Consider the following 16586-nt stretch of genomic DNA (forward strand, 5'->3'; position numbering starts at 1 on the left):
TATCCACCCTCCAGAGTCCTTGACCTCTCCCCTCACTTCCTCCCAGGACACTGGTCCTCCCTCCCAGTCTGTCTGTGAGCAACTGCCTGAGGTCTAGCCCTCAGCATAGGGGACAGACTGAGTTCCTACTCACATTGGGGCAGGAGAGTAGGAACAGCTTGGAGAACTCTGGAAGCAAAGTATGTGCTAACAGAAACACAGGCTATGGGGGGCCTCAGTGTCTTCTAAGCCTGAGAAATACAGAGTGGAGATTTCCTTCCACACGGCTATCAGGCAATATACATGGACACTTGAAATTTCTAGAAAAGAGGTATGGTTTGCCTTTTAAGAAAGAAGTCCAGAAAAAACATGGACATTGGGTAAAGAGAATGTCTTTTGCCTTCTAAGGATCAGCTGATTAGGAGACCAAGTATATCCCTAGAATTCTTGCCTATGATTAGTGTGATTAAAATGGCCTGCGTTCCACTAACCACCAGAGCTAGGATTATGTAAACTTTGTGTGTTAGGTTTGAGGGAAGAAAACCAAGTCTGGAACATTTCAAATGATAACACGAACTTCAAACCATCAGCCAAGTACATTTGAATACATGTCTTTATTAGGAAAATTATAAGTGCATATACATCTTTTCATCGATATGACTTCAAAGTAGAAATTGTTTCTCAAAAGGAGTTGTTACTTATTTTTTTTTAAAAAAGCACACTGCATAGAGGAAGCTGCCTTCTCCTGGACCATTTTCACATTATCTGGGAGATGCAAATTAAACAATATAAAATACAGTATTTATCACATTTAACACTGAACCCATCACTGCTCAGACACCGAGAACCCAGCAAGGCGGCAGAACAAGTTCCCTATGTGGCTTTTTCCACTTGGCAATGACAGTGATCTGCTTGCGAGACTTGGAGGTTTCTAGGGAGCATTTCCTAAGAAGGGGCTTCCTCAAAAGGGGTCTGAGAAGATGCAGAAAGGGATCAGGACCCCTCTCATTCATAGTTCTCATTCAGCTACAAAAGGGCATGATGCACCTGGGAAAGGGGCTAAAATCGCAGTGGTGATGCGCCAGGTCGTGAGTGGGCAGAAAGTCACACCTGGGAAGGGTCAAATCGGATCCACTGACAAGGCTTAGAAGTTCTCTGGACTTCACACATGGGGGTGAGGGGATGCTGCAATCTTTTGGCATTCTGGCCCTCTGCTCTAAGCTAAACCTCCTTCCTCTGGAGAACAGGTAGTCAAGCAGGGGACCCTTCTTAGCCTCCTTGCTGAGCTCTCAGCACCTGGCAGGAGCAGGACAAAGAACAGTGCAAACAACAGACGCATAGACTCGGATTCCACCCCCCTTCCAGCTCGTCCCCCTTGGCTGAGTCCTGATGCAAAGGCTGGCAGTGGTGACCTACCTGGGGAACCCCAGGGGCCCAGGGGAATGGCAGGCAAAGGCTACTGATGCACTTGACTTGTATTCTGAAAGCAAAGGGGGAGGGATGGGAGAGCTTTTCCTTTGCAAATAGACTATTTAAATGTATATTGGCTTTCGTTGGGCTGGCTCCATTTAGGAGGGGATGGCCCGTAGAGGAATTGTTACACAAATAATTTTCCCAGCAGTGTCTACTCCCTGACAGAGGGAAAACAGAAAGGATTCTTGACTTAACTGTAGTCAAGATTTAGGGGCATGTTTATTTCCTCAGAGTAAGAGATTTAACCTTTCTGGGTTTACGGGATCTAGGGGGAAGATGCTTCCAATTTTCATGAGATTTTTAAACATTCTGGAGTTACCAGGAAAATGAGTGATGATACCACTGAAAAATTCAATATAAACATGTATTGAGTAAGGTTCTGAAACCCATTTTATATAGCCCTTGCAACTAATAAAAGAGCTGATTTAAAGATTTGAATCTTTTGTTCAGTTAATGAATTTTTGTTTCTCTGTTTTCTATCATAAGTATTCAGTTTATTAGAGTCTAATTGAAATGGCCAACATGTTACTGTAACCCCCAAAGATTATTATCTAAGACACCCACAATTCAAGATGATTTTACTACACTTTCTGCATGGTATTTACAGTGCCCTGTCAATTTATACGTTCCCTTGTTTTGTCCTTTTTTTTCATTTTCCTAGTTTTAAAAGTGTTCTTGGGGTCTAGAACTAAAGGGGGGGGGGAAATATCAGTGAGATCAAATAAAGACAAGTCATAATCAAAATACCCTCAGGTGCCTGCCTTTTTTAACAAATGAACATTTTAAACTGTTTAATGCTATGTAAATAGTGCCTGGGGCAAAAGGAAACACTCCCCCGGTTCTTAACCTGCATTCCTAAAGTCCCCTGGATTTCTAAGAGGACTGGCCTGGGGAAGTCCTGGGAGCTTCTAATGAATTGAGGCAGCAGTGAAGGTCCAGGGCCACTGTGCAAGGTGTAATGAAGGGAGACAGTCAAATGGTGAAAAGGGTGCTTTTAGATTTTAACGGGGAAGATAGCTTCTTGTCCAGAGTTAATTATTTTGTGGACTGGGCTTGCAAAACCAAAAATGTGGAAAATTCTTTTCTTGTTATTCCCAAAATAAGGTTGGATTTGACATAATGAAGACCAAACCACGGTGCTGAGCTATCAACTATAGAAGCTCTGAGGTTAACCCTGCTGCAAAGCAAACCCTGGGGCTCTGTTCACCCATCATGGCTGTGTGGTCAGTGGGGGAACCCAGGTCTCCACTCTCAGGTCACAGCCTGGTCAAGCACCCCCTGGGGTCTCCTCACTCTCAGCCTTTGCATACAAGGAACTGACAGCGCATGCACAGAGGACAGTGATTCTGAAGAAGAACACGGATGGACACGGACAGTATTCCAAACAAGACACAGCTGTGCAGTGTTTTCAGGACCCGGGAACACGAGACATTGTGATTTGCTGCTTGGTGCCAAGTTTAAATGAAAGCTTTGGTCTTGAGAGAGTCTTTTTCCGGGATCATGGAGACAGTCTTGGATACACATGATGATGGATGAGAGACAGAATGATGAGGAGAACGTGATGGGATGTAGAGGAGAGCGTGGGATGAGGGGTGCATCTTGCCCTCCCCTGGCCTCACACTGCCCCCCCTCCAGCTCAGGGAAGCCCCCAGGGCACCAGGGTTTGCCCTTGTTGACCGGTCCTGACACCTGCTGGTGGCTCTCTGTCCTAGGACTTGGTAAAGTGGACAAGGCTCCCTCATTCAGGAGTCCCAGCCTGAGCAGCTAGAGAAACAGGATACTCTGGATGCCCGAGTCAGACCAGGGGCTCCATGGGAAAGGTATTATAACAGAACAAGTAAAAGAACGGTCTTAGCTTAAGTTCCTATCTGTCACCAGTGACATTGGATAATCAAGCTAAATGCAAAATAAACACCATAATATTTTGCTACATAATTAAATGGTGAAAGGAAGGCAAACTGTGCAAAACAAAGCCCGTGGAAACGCGAGGGGCCACCTGGGGGCAGTGGGGGGCAGGCCCTTCCTAACACTGCTTTCAGACCCAGGCGCTACTGTAAGGGTTCCTCAGGTGTCTGACCCAACCTGCGCCTCTCACATCTTGAACCTCCTGTTAACAAGAACAGAGGGAGACACCATTAAGGCGAGTTCCAACAGCGGCCGGTCACACGCCTGAGATACTGAGCCCCGCTTCAGTGGGGCCCCCCCCACTCCTGACTTCACGGTTGTTGCGGCACGTGACCCGTCTCTCATCTCCCTTCCAGAGCCCTGATTAGGGGAGGGGAGAGAGCAGCCATGGCTGAAGCGAGGGCTGGATGGAGCCAGAAGCACAGAAGACAGAAGCAAGCATGGGCGTGGCACACGAACGAGGGACACAGACGCCTGGCACGCTGGTCAGGACATGACAGGACAGGGTGCCCGGCCTTAGCCCTGCACAGGTGCTGGGCTGGTGACTCCTGGGCAGATGCAGCCCAGTCTCACACCGAGTCCCTCCCACCGACCACCTCCACCAACCACCCAAACTCATCCACCCCTAGGACCTGGGGAGGCCCTGGGGCTGGAGGCATGGGCAGAGGGCAGCACACCTTGCACCGCTCACCTGCCGGTACAGGTACGGGCACTGCCTACTTTCAACCCACAGTGGAATGGAGCTCCATCTCTTTGACTCTTCCGATGGGACCCAGTCTTCAGTGACCCGTCTTCAGCAGGGCTGAGGCTTCCCTGCTTACCAGACACAGCGAGGTCCCAGGGCCAGGGGTCAGAGGACAGGGTACAAGCTTGTCTGTGGCTCTCAACACTGGCCAACTGTCTCAATGCCCAACGCCCAGGTGAGAGGGAGGCACTGTCACCCCGACACCGCAGAAGCAGTCTGCTACCTCGGGGCAGCAAAACTTCACCCACTATTACTAGAGGACACACAGTTCTCCCTGGTGCCCAGCACGGACCTGCCACCGCTGCAGGCGCAGAGGCCTGCTGCTCTGCGGTATGAAGATAGTGTGGGCCACAGGTCTGAGCCTGCCTAAAAGCTTTGCTTTTAGGACTCCCCTGTCAAGGTCCCGCAAACTGGAACTGTGCTGGCTCCCACAGAAAGGGCGGGTGCCTCCGGCAGTTCAACAAACATCCAGATGCCTTCAAAGGTGGGGAGGGCAGGATGAGGTGGGCACCCACACACCCCAGGAGTTGCTATCTTGGGGGCTGGCAAGAGTTAGCCAGATAAAAGGGATGGCAGTGGGGAAACAAAAGGTCTTTGACTGCAGAGCCCGAAGGGACACCTCCTCAGTGGGGAACAGCAATGAATGGGGTGACAAAGGAGGGAGAGGCAATACTCTGACCCAGGTGAGTCTGACAAGCGGGGGCTTTGGGTTTTCTTTTCCTGGAAATCAATCTGCTCCGTGTCCTCCAACCACTTCATCTTTCTGCATCCATGCACCGAAATTATAACCGGGTCCAGGGGGCAGGGTGAATGTGTGTTTATGTGTGCAGGGAGGGTGATGGGAAGCATCCAGATATTCAAAGTGTCCTTTTTCAAAGCACTACTGAAATCAGGACCTTGCTCTCTCACATGATCCCCCTCCTTCCGCTCCGAATTACAGACTTGGCAAGAAATCTCAGGCATAAATCTGACAGGGAGGGGTTGAGGAAGAACATAAACTACTTTCACTTTAAGCAGACATTTCCCATGTGTGAGGCCTGAGGCAGCTGTATCCCAGAACCTAATGGCACAAGATCACGGAGACTCCCAGCAGGAGTGGGGAAGGGGTGGGGAAGGAGTCCCCAAAGCTGCAGGTCCTCCACGCAGTTGCTCCAGCTGGAGGACCTGTTTAAAACAACCTACAAAGTGAGCTGCCTGGAGAGAAGGCTCCCTGAGAAGCATTTCCACATCCACTCTCTAGGAATGCAGAACCCCCACCCACTCTCCCCATATGGTCTGCAGAAATCCACCCATCTTGGAAGTAAAGCCGCTTCACAGCCCCAGGCTCAAGGAGGGAGGCTGGTGAAGTCCCTCCCCCAGGCGGAGTGGTGGAGGGCCAGGTCACAGGCGCTCAGGAAAGGGAGTCACCTGCCAATGCCCTGGCTCCAGCCAACTCTGCCCATGAAGTCCATGATGGAGGCACTGGTGGCCAGGAAGGAGAGCCTCAAGACACAAAGTCCTTGCTGGCCCAGGTGCCTCTGCGGGGCTAGCCGGCAGCTCTGTGCACTGGCCAGGCCACGCTCCGGTCTCCTCAGACAGGAATGCAGATTGTGAGTGTGTGGAGCTGTGTGAGCTCCGGATTCATCATGGGCATCTAACAATGGAGGGCAGGAAGGGAGCCTGAGGCTGAGGCTGACGCTGGAGACTCTTGGGACCAATCCAGAGCACAAAGTCTCTGAGTCACAGACCCCAATCCCAGTCTCTGCACAACTACTTTCTTCATAACTTAGCAGACCAAGGAGGGCCTTAACAAGCACATAAATACAGAAGCCAGTGTGGCCACAGGGGCAGCCACATGCCACTCCCCTATGGAAGTCTGAGTGTCCCCCATAACGGGCAGGGGGTCTGCCCTGAAGAAGGGTTAGAGCAAATTTACAAAGCGCCGGCAGACAAGAGCAGAGTGCACTGCAGTCCATCTGGAGGTGGCAGATAACTAGTTTTTCCTTTTTTGAGCAGCCTTTCTCTTCTTCTGTCGCTTCTTTTTTGCTATCTTTTCTTTTTTCCCCACTTTTTCTTCTCTGCGCCCCCTTAGATAAAATTAGTAGAACCATTAATGATGTTGAAATAAGCAAGCGTCTGTGTCAGTCTGCACATATTTAACCCTGGTCCATGTATCCATGGAACTGTCTTCAGTTTCGGCCTGGACACCCTTTGGGCAAAGCACTGTGCATCAGTACTTCTAAAATAAATTAGACGTTTTCCTGGATGCCAGAAAATGCTAGACAGGCTTCTACATCTGTGAACTGGTTACAGCTATTGTCAATTTGCCAACTTGACCCTTGTCCCTGCTGCTGCCTGAGGCTTCCTAAGGGCCAAGGAATTCACAGATAAAAGGGTATGAAGGCATCCAGGGGCCAGCTGGACTCATCTCTACCTGACCCCAGTCTGCGCTCCTTGAGTTTCCTCCATCTCCATGCAGAGCTGAACACTACTTGATTTAAAAAAAAAAAACAACTCTGCATTTCAAATTGAATATGCTTTGGAGGTTGGAGACCTGAGGTTCAGATGGCCATCCAGGAGGGGAGACAGGAGGGAGCTTGACCCCACCTTCGCCTTTCTGGATGCCTGTGGACACCCCCTGGGAATGACTGGGATTGTTCTGGAGAGCAAGGGAAAGGGTTGGTTAGCAGAATTTTATTAGAGCAACTGGCTCATGACTGTCACATTAAAATGATTCAAGCTGAATGGTATTTAATGATTTATGGGGTAAAGCCACCTGTTCCTAAAGAAAGCTGGATATTAACCATGGCCTGGAATTATGGGATTTTTACATGGGAAAATGTGAAAGCTGGTATTATGAGGGTTGAGTCTCTGGAGATTATATATGGGGATGTTAGGAGAACCAAGGAGGAGGAGGAAGGGGAAGAGGAATTAGTGAGTCAAATATTCTTCAGAAAATTAGCACCACTGCTTCCATTAGGTAAAAAAGAAAAAAGAAAAGAAAAAAATAAGAAAAAAAAAAAAAAACAAACAAAAAAAAAAAAAACAAGATGCAAAAACTTAAGTCACAGATCCAATCTGCTCCTGAGTGAGACCCTGAGCTGTGGCTCACACGTGAACTCGGCAGCAGGGATTTAAGGCAACTGATCAGCAGGCCCGCTTAGCTCATCTTCATAGACTCCAGGGAGGATGTGAGCTGCACGTCTAACCAGCATAGCTTTTATTTCAGGTAAATAAATTCCCACATACAGTAGGAGGTTTATACCATGAAACATTTAGCATTTTATTGCTAGTGCTTATAATGTCACATTTGATACAATTTTAGTACAAGTGAAAAAATACACTGTGGCTAACATTAAAAAGCTGCAATCACATTGATATGTCATAGATATCTCTTTACAAATTGCCAGTAGTTTCAGATAATAGAGAATTGTAACCTACTGACATTCATATGGCTCCACTTCAAATATATGAATTGTTTGACTATAAATATATTCTGAAATACATTGTTTTTCTAAAGAAACGTTAAAAAAATGTGCACAAAATATATATAAAAATGCCTTGCAAAAAGTTACAAATACCACCAGGCCCATCTGTGGATCACATTGATGCATGGAAATTTTATCTTGCCAGCATTTCTGATTAGAACCTGAAACGCTGTTGCGGCTTCAGGAGGAGGGTGAGTGGCAAGAGGCTTGTTTATTCTTTTATCTTTTCACTTCAGATTTCAGAAACCTCAGGGTTTACGCAGCCTCCGCGGCATACGTAGACTTCAGAGGCAATCACAGAAATCAAACTCCTGAAAGCAAACTCTTTCAGGATGGAAAGTTGAAATCAGATTGAAAATTGCATCTGATTCTCAAAGACTTGTCTTTTGTGGGAAGGTGGAGACACGACCTCACACCCCCCAGGAGAGAGGGGGCCACATTCTGGAGGAGGCCAGATAAGCATCTCACAGAGGGCCTGAGCAGGAGGGGGGAGCAGAGGGAGGAGGGGGCTGCAGGGCAGTCCCTAGCAGCCACCCCGCTCCCAGGCAGATGCGGTGCGTACAGAGATGAGGAGCAGAAGCGAGAGGAACGCATGCTCTTGGAGGCAGGGCAGGGCAGGGCAATGACCAGGAGAGGGTCTCTGAGCACAGTCCCCGGTTACAGTGGCTTCTTCAAGGAGGCTACATGTCCAATCAGAGCTTGAAAGAGGAGGTGAAGGGGTGGCTGCTGCCCGGCATGGTCAGTACCTGCGATCATTCCGGGTCCGAGAAGATGCCCCTGCCAGCGCCACCCACCATCTTCCTCCAAGCACCAAGGTGTGGAGGAAGGACACTTTTTTGAGCTCCGTGCTTGGCCATCACCTGACTGTGCCCAGACTCCCCGGGGGAAGAGAGAAGAAGCTCCAAAACAAACCAAATACACATCTTGAAATACTCATTGATTTAAAAAGGAAAATGAAAGTGGTGATGATGATGATGATCATGAGGGAACTGACTGGTGGAAGGTGCTAGTGGGATAATACAATGTCTTAGAAAAACCCCAGTTATAAAACAGCCAATATGCAAGGGTCCAGGGCATGGATGAATACAAGCTGCAATATCGTACCATATGCTATAAATGCAGTTGTCTACATGCTGGGCAAACCTCACGCCCATTCCCAGGCCAGTGCGCTACCCACAGACACACGCAGTCACCCATCAGGCCTTCCTCCCCGCACCTTTGCCCTTCCATCTCTCATACGGTTTTAGCTTTCCTCAAGTGGATCTAGTGGAAAGTCCTTTTTGGCTGCTGTGCTTACTTGTTTAAAGCTTTCTCCACGTATTCCTGAATCCACTTCAATTTCGGGTCAATGCACACTTGTCTGTTGTTGTTCTTCAGTCTTGCCCTGTCAAGAGAGGAGACCACAGTGTGCAGCTGCACAGGAGGCACCGCTCGGGTCTATGAGCCGCTCAGCCCCCCTCGCTGGCACCAGCTGCCCTTCCAGTCAGGTTCAGGTTTAGGAGGAACCCAGGTGTGCTGGGAACACAAAGCCAGGCCCTGGCAAGTCCCACTGCAGAGATCCTGGACAGTGAAAGCATCTCCGTGGGGAGTCGTCCCACAGGGGACAACTGAGTTGGCCTTTGAAAGGTAAGGCGGAGCTGGGCAGGTGAAGTAAGGGGGGGGGGCAAGAGAAAACACACTAAAGGGAAAGAAAACACAGGGGACTAGGAGAAGGTGGGGGGAGGGGGGGAAGTGAGTGGGGAAGCAGGGCTCAAGAAGCAGCTGTGAGGCGCAATGGGGTGAGGCTTTATAGGTAGGCCCTTGTAAGATTTTAAACTGCGGAGACACAGATTTTTATTTCCAAGCATCATCTTGATGGTGCATGGAGGACAGACTAAGCCTAGAGACAGGAGCCCTGCAAAGAGGCACTGCAGTAGCTGGGGGCGGGGGTGAGAGGCAGTGAAGGGAAGATGGTTTAGGTGCCAGGAGAGATAATGTAGGTAACTTTCCAGAAACTCCTTTCTGGAGCTGTTTACAAGCCCACTGAAGGCTCCATGGTCTCATTTGTTTCTTAGAAGTTATGCTGTACCTCCTCCTACTTCTTTCCTCCCTTACACTCTCCCGACTTGGAAACTCCTAGAGGAGGACCTGGACTTCTCTCGCTGGCTCCCTCCCTCTCCACCAGGAATCCTGGCATCAGGAATCTCAAGCAACCTGAGGACTCCCTGTCCAGACACTCAGGTCTATGAGGAGAAACAAGTTCCTGAACAGAGGCTAAGCCGGGGACAGCCACACAAGTCTCCATGCTGTGTGGTGTCGTGACTGGTATGCGAGGTGGAGGGGAGTGGCCAGGAGCAAGAAGGACTGGGGGCCAAATCTGGGTGCCACTGCTTATTGATTCTCTCTGCCCAGGTAATATTTGGCATCTTCAGCTTTAAGGTACATTCCTGGGTGAGGGAAACTAGCGTAATCTGCACTGGAAAGCAGGCCCTGCTAGCTAAATACTGTATCTGATAAAATAAGCCTCAAGGGAGAAATAGTGTTTTATTATAATCAAATAAGGAAAAAAAAATTTCCTCTTACAGCTACCTAAAATATGGTAAGCGGCAAGCACATTCAAGGCAGCAAAGGCTACCCAAAAAGAGACACAAAACTCAAATCTAAGAACAGCTTAGCTTTTATGCCAACTTCTGTGCTCCATCCTATTTTCCACTTTCAGAAGGTGAGCTCTCCCCATGAGGCTCAGAGCCTCCCCCCTCTGGCATCCAGACAAGGACCACGCCCAGGAGTGCAAGCTTCCTGGGGAGCAAGGGCACCAAACAAGGAGCAATCCGCATGCTTCCCTTGTCCTTCCTTCCCTGCACCTCCAGCAAGGCAGCCCTGTGTGTGCAAGGGGTTAAGCACAGCACTGTGAAGCTATCTGCAGCCTCTGCAACATGAGTTTGATGCCTGGCCAGCCAGGGAGTTACCCACATGGCTCCTGTCTCACCCGCTGCTCCCCTCAGCAGTGTATTTCAGTCAGTCTGCCTGTTCTGTGCCCCACTCTGTCTCTGTGAATCTGCTCACCCCTCACCCCGCACCTCTGGCCTGTACCCCAGTTCTTGGATACATAAATAAATCTTTAAAAACAAAAAGGCAGCCCTGTGTATCTTGCATGTGCAATTTTGGTGTGTCTCCCTTCCCATACAAATGAAATCAAATGTTAGCAGCTGCCATTAATACCAGCAAAAACAGAAACTTGTACTATGTTTGAGAAAATGAGTTTAGTGAGCTGAGAATTTTGAAATTAAAGATGACTAAAAATGGTTTCAGCTGATTTTGGGTTTCATGAATTGGTGTTACGTGATAAAGGATTAATTCAAAGTACCAAACCCCTGAAATTGGTTAGCCCGACAGAACTGCTGCCAGCAAGGCTAATTTACTGGACTTCAGCAGAAACTTTGAGGAAGGCCATGGGTCTCCAGAGGGGAGGTCTCTGAGCTGCCATTTCCTGCCCTGAGGGAAGGAAGCTTGGAAAGAAGAGACTGAGGACCACTGAGCTCAGCAGGGTACCCAGAGTGGAGTGCTTTCTGGTGTACACACAAAGTCAAATGCTAAAACAGCTGCCTCTAGTTACCCCCAGGTCAGGATGGACAATGGGAACATGCCATTACTCTAGCTTTACCAAGTCTGTGAGGTAAGTGTCACTATGCCCACCAGATGTGACATCCCTGGAAGGTGATGCTGAGACTTACACGATTTGCAGGGCACAATTGGGAGTGTTGAGGATTTTGAGATGTTTGACGTTGGATCTGGCAACGTGGCTCTCAAAGAATCGGCAGGGACATCTGTAGCTCAGGCTCACCGGTTTCCCTAGAAGTAATGAGAACAAGACAGCTTATTATCCTACCAGGTCTTGGGATATGCATGTTCTGGGATATGCATGTTCTGGCCCAGAGATAACAAGGTGGAATGATGGAAGGAGCAAGAGCGATGGCATGAGTGGGGTGGTCACCCTGGGGGGGGGGACCTTCTCTTTGAGCAGCACAGCAAGCTTTGGGTGGGCTCAGGCTCAGCGGCTATAGGGACAGAAGACAAAGGATCTGCAGGAGGGTGGGGAACTTGAAAGGAGCAGATCCCTGCTCAGGTATCTCAAGATAAAAGATAACCTTTCAGTCCAAGGTACTGAGGTTTCCAGTTCTTTGCAAAATAAACTCCTCCAGAAGCAATTGAGAAGGCCCTCAGGAAAGGGGGTGTGTGGGGGAGGGGAGGCTCCAGGCCCTCTGTTCTCCCTTTCCTGGCATAAGCCTCAGCTCAGGAGCCTCTGTATCTACCTAGGGCAGGCTACCCTCCCCCACCTACAGCCACTTCTCTGCACATTCACCTTAAACCCAGACAACCACAAAGGAATCCTCAGAGGGCAGGCCGAGAGCTCAGCTTTTCCCCAGCATTAAGGTGTGGAGATTAGTGGGACTGGAGTTAAATATGGCTTTCATTGTACAGGGATGCTACAGCCCCTTGGGTTGTATTACATCTTTGTTTGCCAATTCACCAATTTGCAAAATGCCATAATTGACACTCATTAGTGCAAATTAGCAAAGGGCTCCTGCAGAATCCACCGCTCACCCTTTAAGTCTAGAATTGCAAGCCCTGGGGGGCTGGGATTGTGTGTGTGTGTGTGTGTGTTTCTGCGGATTTTATCCAAGTCCTACTTAATACCCCAAATTATTTGAATTTGTGGACCCTTTCATCAGGGATTAAATATATGTCTGAGAATATTTAGTCCAGAGATTTGAAAAAAAAAAAATAGTTTGCTATTTACAGAGCTCCCAGAGGCCGCCTGGTGGCTCAAAGTTTCTGTATTTTTGACAAAAGCTAGAGAAGCCAGTGAAAAGGACTCTTTTGTTTTTTTTTTTCCCTAAAGGCTGCATGTGCCTGCAGGATGGCATAGTAGGGACAGAGCAGCCTAGTTCATTACCCTGTATGGAGGAAAGCAGAGCCCTCTCCCCTCAACTCCAGCCCCTGAAAACCAGAAAGTAGAAAGCCTAGTTTGGAGGTGCTCAATGACTCAGGCACTGGAGATGCACAGGGGAGCAGAAGTCCCCTCTACACCTGACCCAGCTAACTCCAGAAAGTCCCTGAGGAGTTCCTGCGGGGAATTCTGCTCTCCCCTGTAGCCAGATCACCTGGGCTAGCTGGGCTGGGGGTCTGCAGCCAGGGTAATGGAGAAGACAGTCTCCTTTCAGTGCGAGTTCCCTGGAATTCTCCCAAGCTGAGCTGGACTGGAGTACTTGGGTCCAAAGTGAGGCAGGAGGGGCCCCAGCCCCAGGGCAACAGTGAGCTGGAAGGGACAGAGTGTGACATGCTGCAGGAGCAGCAGTGGGGGCTGCTGTGCTCCTGTGCCTGAGAAGCTGTTCTGGCTCCACTAACCCAGCAGCAGAGATCAGGCCAGAAATCAGAGCCCATTCTGAGCTCAAAACACTGGCTTTCTCTTTTTCTTCTCTCCCCTCTGTACCCCTGGGATTATCCATTTCCTTCAAAGGCAATTCTTATTCCTGCTCCCAGGACCCAGTTGCCTGCCTATCAAATGGCGATTTCAACAGGTTTTTCAAAGTGACAGAATCCTAAACGCTCTTACGAAGAGAACGCTATGCTGTGTCCACCTGGTGTCTTTTTCTCTATTTTGGTCGCTATTACCAAATGTTTATATGTGACTCTGTATAAGGGCAAGAAGTCTGACTGGCCCAGATGTTACACATGTTATGTGGGGTTGGGACCTGTTGAACTCAGCTCTGCTCTGGGGCAGTTCCCAGAGAACTTTCCATGGAACACAGAGCAGGGAGGGTCCCTCTGACCAGGTCTGGGAATGGGCCCCACTCTGGGGTTAACTCCTAGAAGCCCAGAGCACCAGGATTGCAACTGTTTGGCTGAGGTCAACCAGCAGAGAGACAGCGAGAGCTGGAGCCTGAACCTGGGGCGGGGGTGGGGGGGGGTTCTCCCCAGTACAGCTTTGGGACTCAGAATGGAGCCAGAAGGCACATAGGCTCCCAGAGATCAAAAAGGGCTTTGTCGGCTAGGCTTGTAAGGAGAACCAGACCAGTCTGGAGCCCAACACCCTCACCAAGGCACTTGGTTGCCAGAAGGCAACTCCAAGGGCAAGTAACCTGCCCAGGGTCTGGAGAGTCTGTGGATGAGGACCCGCTCCTTCCATGCTGCTCCAGGCCAGTTATGTCCAGGACTCAAGCACCTGAGTCTCTGCATTCCAGCCCTTTCTATAGGTCCCCAGAGGAAGGACAACTAAGGGCAGCACCATTTCCCCAAGAAGTGCAAAAAGTCATCCCCACTCTCACCAAATGATTGCTCAATTGTTACTACCCAAGCCAGAGTGTCCCTCAGGACCTGTAGAATCAGCGTGAATACAGAACCTAGAATACTCTATCAAGAGAAAAATTCCTAATCATATTTATACGGGCAGCTCTGCAGCTCTGACCAGCAATTTGCTACATTTTAAAGAACACTTTCCAGGGGGTCAGCTAGGAACCCAGGTTAGCCCAGGCCAGCCTGCCTGCGACAGCCTCAGGTATGCTCACTCCATCCAGGCTAGTATCTCCCAAGGCAGAGCAGGAGGTAGCAGCAGGTCTGTGGCTCAACCCAGCCCCAAACTCCAGGTGCTGGAACTGCAGCGGCCAGGGCTGCAGCAAGAGCACAGTGTTCTGCAGCCCTGAGCAGTTTGTTGCAAATCTTAGTTTAATTTAGTTTTGTTCTTAGACAACAGTTTATTTTGGTTTGTAGTAGTGGTGTCCTATGACAGGACATCGAGATTTCTCTTAAGCTTCAAAAGGGGAAAAAAAAGAAAAGATTTCCCAGTGAAACTGGACACCACCATACCCAGTGGCCTACAGCCTTGGTGACTGAACTTTGCTCACGTGGAGATAGAGCGCTCCCTTGGCCACTGGCTTGGCCGGTGACAAAGGAGCCTCTTTGCAAGTGTTTTCGGGCTAAGCGGGGGCAGGAGCGACTCAGAGAGCACCGGGGCCTCTCTTAGGCAACCCGGGAAAGAGGCAGCGATGCAATGACTGGATGTGCGCCCGGGTTCGCCCCGCGTCGCTGCGCTCTGCGGAGCTGTGCAGAAGCGCGGCCGGGCGGGAGGCGCAAACCCCACAGCTGCTGGGTATGGCTTGCCGGCAGAGTCCCGCTAGCGTGGGGGCAGAGAGGACCAGCTTGGTGTGGAGGGGGCGGCGTGCATCTGCACCCGACCACAGCGCCCCGACACGCGCGTCGCGTTGCGAGAGGGACTTTACCAAGAGCACATTGCCACACGAACCACCCATCGCTCCTCCAGCACCATGCATCGCGGTGCCCCCCGGTCTCTGGACACCGAGCGGGCGCGAGAAGGCACCAGTTGCCAGGTAGGCGGGTCAGGGCACCTGGCCCGCGGCTCCAAACTCGGTTCCACACTCCGGTGCCTTCCAGCTCCGAGCGCACCCTCAGCTCGCTCCCGCCCAGTTAGCCCTCCCGCCTCAGCTCCAGCGTGCGCTCAGGTCCGGCGATCGCTCCGGGGTCCTGGAGTGCAGCGCGGCGCGGAGGTTTGAGCGAGTGGCGCTAGGCGTGGAGCTTCAAGCCCGCACCCCGCGGGACAGCACCTGAGTGCAAGGAGCCTGAAGCTCCAAACCAAAGCAAAGTCACATAACTGGATGCGCGCGGAGCGGCGAGGGCGCGGGCGAGCAGCAGCGGTTCCGCAGAGCGCACGAAGCCGGGCTCCTGCCCACACCTCGGCGCCCAGGGCACTCACCGTCGCTGAGGCAGAGCGCGGCCAGCACGAGGGCCAGCACTGCGACGACCTTGGCATCCATGGCACCGGCGGGCGGCGGCGAGGGGACGGAGGTCAGCGGCGGAGACCACACTGCGGCGGAGAGTGAAAGTGCGGCGGCGGGAGGCGCGCGCCGGGCGCTTTAGAGGCGAGAGCGGGGAGGGGCGGGGCTGGGCTCGGGGCCAGGGGCGGGCCTGGAGCCGAATCCCCGCGGCGGCCGGGGGCTCTGGCGCGCGTCCCTCCCGCCCCGCGCCCCCCCGCGCGCGCCCCCGCGCGCGCCCCCCCGCGCGCCCCTCCTCCGCGCCCCTCCTCCGCGCCCTGGGTGCTCCCGGGACAGCGGCGCGTTCCAGCCTTTGACCTTCCCAGGCTGAGCTGTGCCCGGCCCGGTGGGTCCGACCTGCAGCGAGGAAACCAACCGCCAGCGAGCCAGGCTGGAGGACCGGGTGTTCGTTTTACGCAGATGGAGAGATTTAGCCCCTTAGGCCGGAACTAAATGAAAACTCAGGAAAAACAAACTAGTTGATCCTAGGGGTTAGGGCCGCTGTACCCGCAGCGTCCCGAAGTAGCTAGAGGCGTCCTGTTTTCTGAGCAGGAGACCTGGAGCTGGGGTTCAGACTCTGGGCAGAGCCCGAAAGCTTGGCCTAGGAGCGGGACACCGGTCTTTGCAAGTCAGCGCGACTCGGATTCCAAGCCAACGCCATTCTTTGTCAGCAGAACCTGAGCCTCAGTGTCCTCACCCGTAAAATCGGGTCTCTAAAATAGGATGCTTTGCCGAGAGAAGAAAACAAAGCGTTAGCCCCGAAGGCTCTGAGTAAACGTGTATTTACTTAGCCTTTTGGACCTCTGTTCTCTCAGCTGTGAAACAGGCAAATCTCAGCTCCCACCTCACTCAGAGGAACTGGGATTGTCTGAGACTCCGCTCCCCACCGCCGCGAAGTGCTCAGCATGGAGACTGACACACAATACTCAGTACACGGAAGTCTGAAATAATTCGTTAAACTGCAGTAATTTCGCCCTCTGCCCAATGCATTTGACACCAAAAAGGATTAAAAAAAAAAAAAAGTTCGCTTCTTCGCGTCTTCTCCTGCTCCATCCCCCATTCTCCCAGGATGGTGGGTGCACCTGAGCCTTTCTGGTCCAGAGAACTGCATCCACACAGTCCTCTCTCGCTCTCCAGTCCTCCTGGCAAGACCCCGCACCCCAGCCTGACACCCCGACGCAGCCTGAGCAGAGCGAGAGGCCAGGGAGG

At 51.3% G+C, this 16586-nt stretch overlaps 1 protein-coding gene across 2 annotated transcripts; it reads right to left on the bottom strand.

The window, feature by feature from the left end:
* Positions 1 to 558: 558 nt before the first annotated feature.
* On the bottom strand, positions 559 to 15443 carry CXCL12 (C-X-C motif chemokine ligand 12). 2 transcript variants are annotated; one of them, XM_037496078.2, is made up of 4 exons: positions 15320 to 15443; positions 11283 to 11400; positions 8867 to 8953; positions 559 to 3559 (listed from the first exon to the last, which is right to left on the bottom strand). In XM_037496078.2, exons 1-4 carry the CDS (start codon positions 15378 to 15380, stop codon positions 3544 to 3546), a joined length of 282 nt encoding a protein of 93 aa, XP_037351975.1. In that variant the 5' UTR covers positions 15381 to 15443; the 3' UTR covers positions 559 to 3543. The 2 variants fall into 2 exon arrangements, with proteins under 2 accessions (XP_037351975.1, XP_037351974.1); XM_037496077.1 differs by lacking the exon at positions 559 to 3559 and adding an exon at positions 3566 to 6168.
* Positions 15444 to 16586: the final 1143 nt, after the last annotated feature.

The sequence above is a fragment of the Talpa occidentalis genome, unplaced genomic scaffold (assembly GCF_014898055.3).
Source record: "Talpa occidentalis isolate TD23 unplaced genomic scaffold, MPIMG_talOcc4v2.1 talOcc4.8, whole genome shotgun sequence".
NCBI lineage: Eukaryota > Metazoa > Chordata > Mammalia > Eulipotyphla > Talpidae > Talpa > Talpa occidentalis.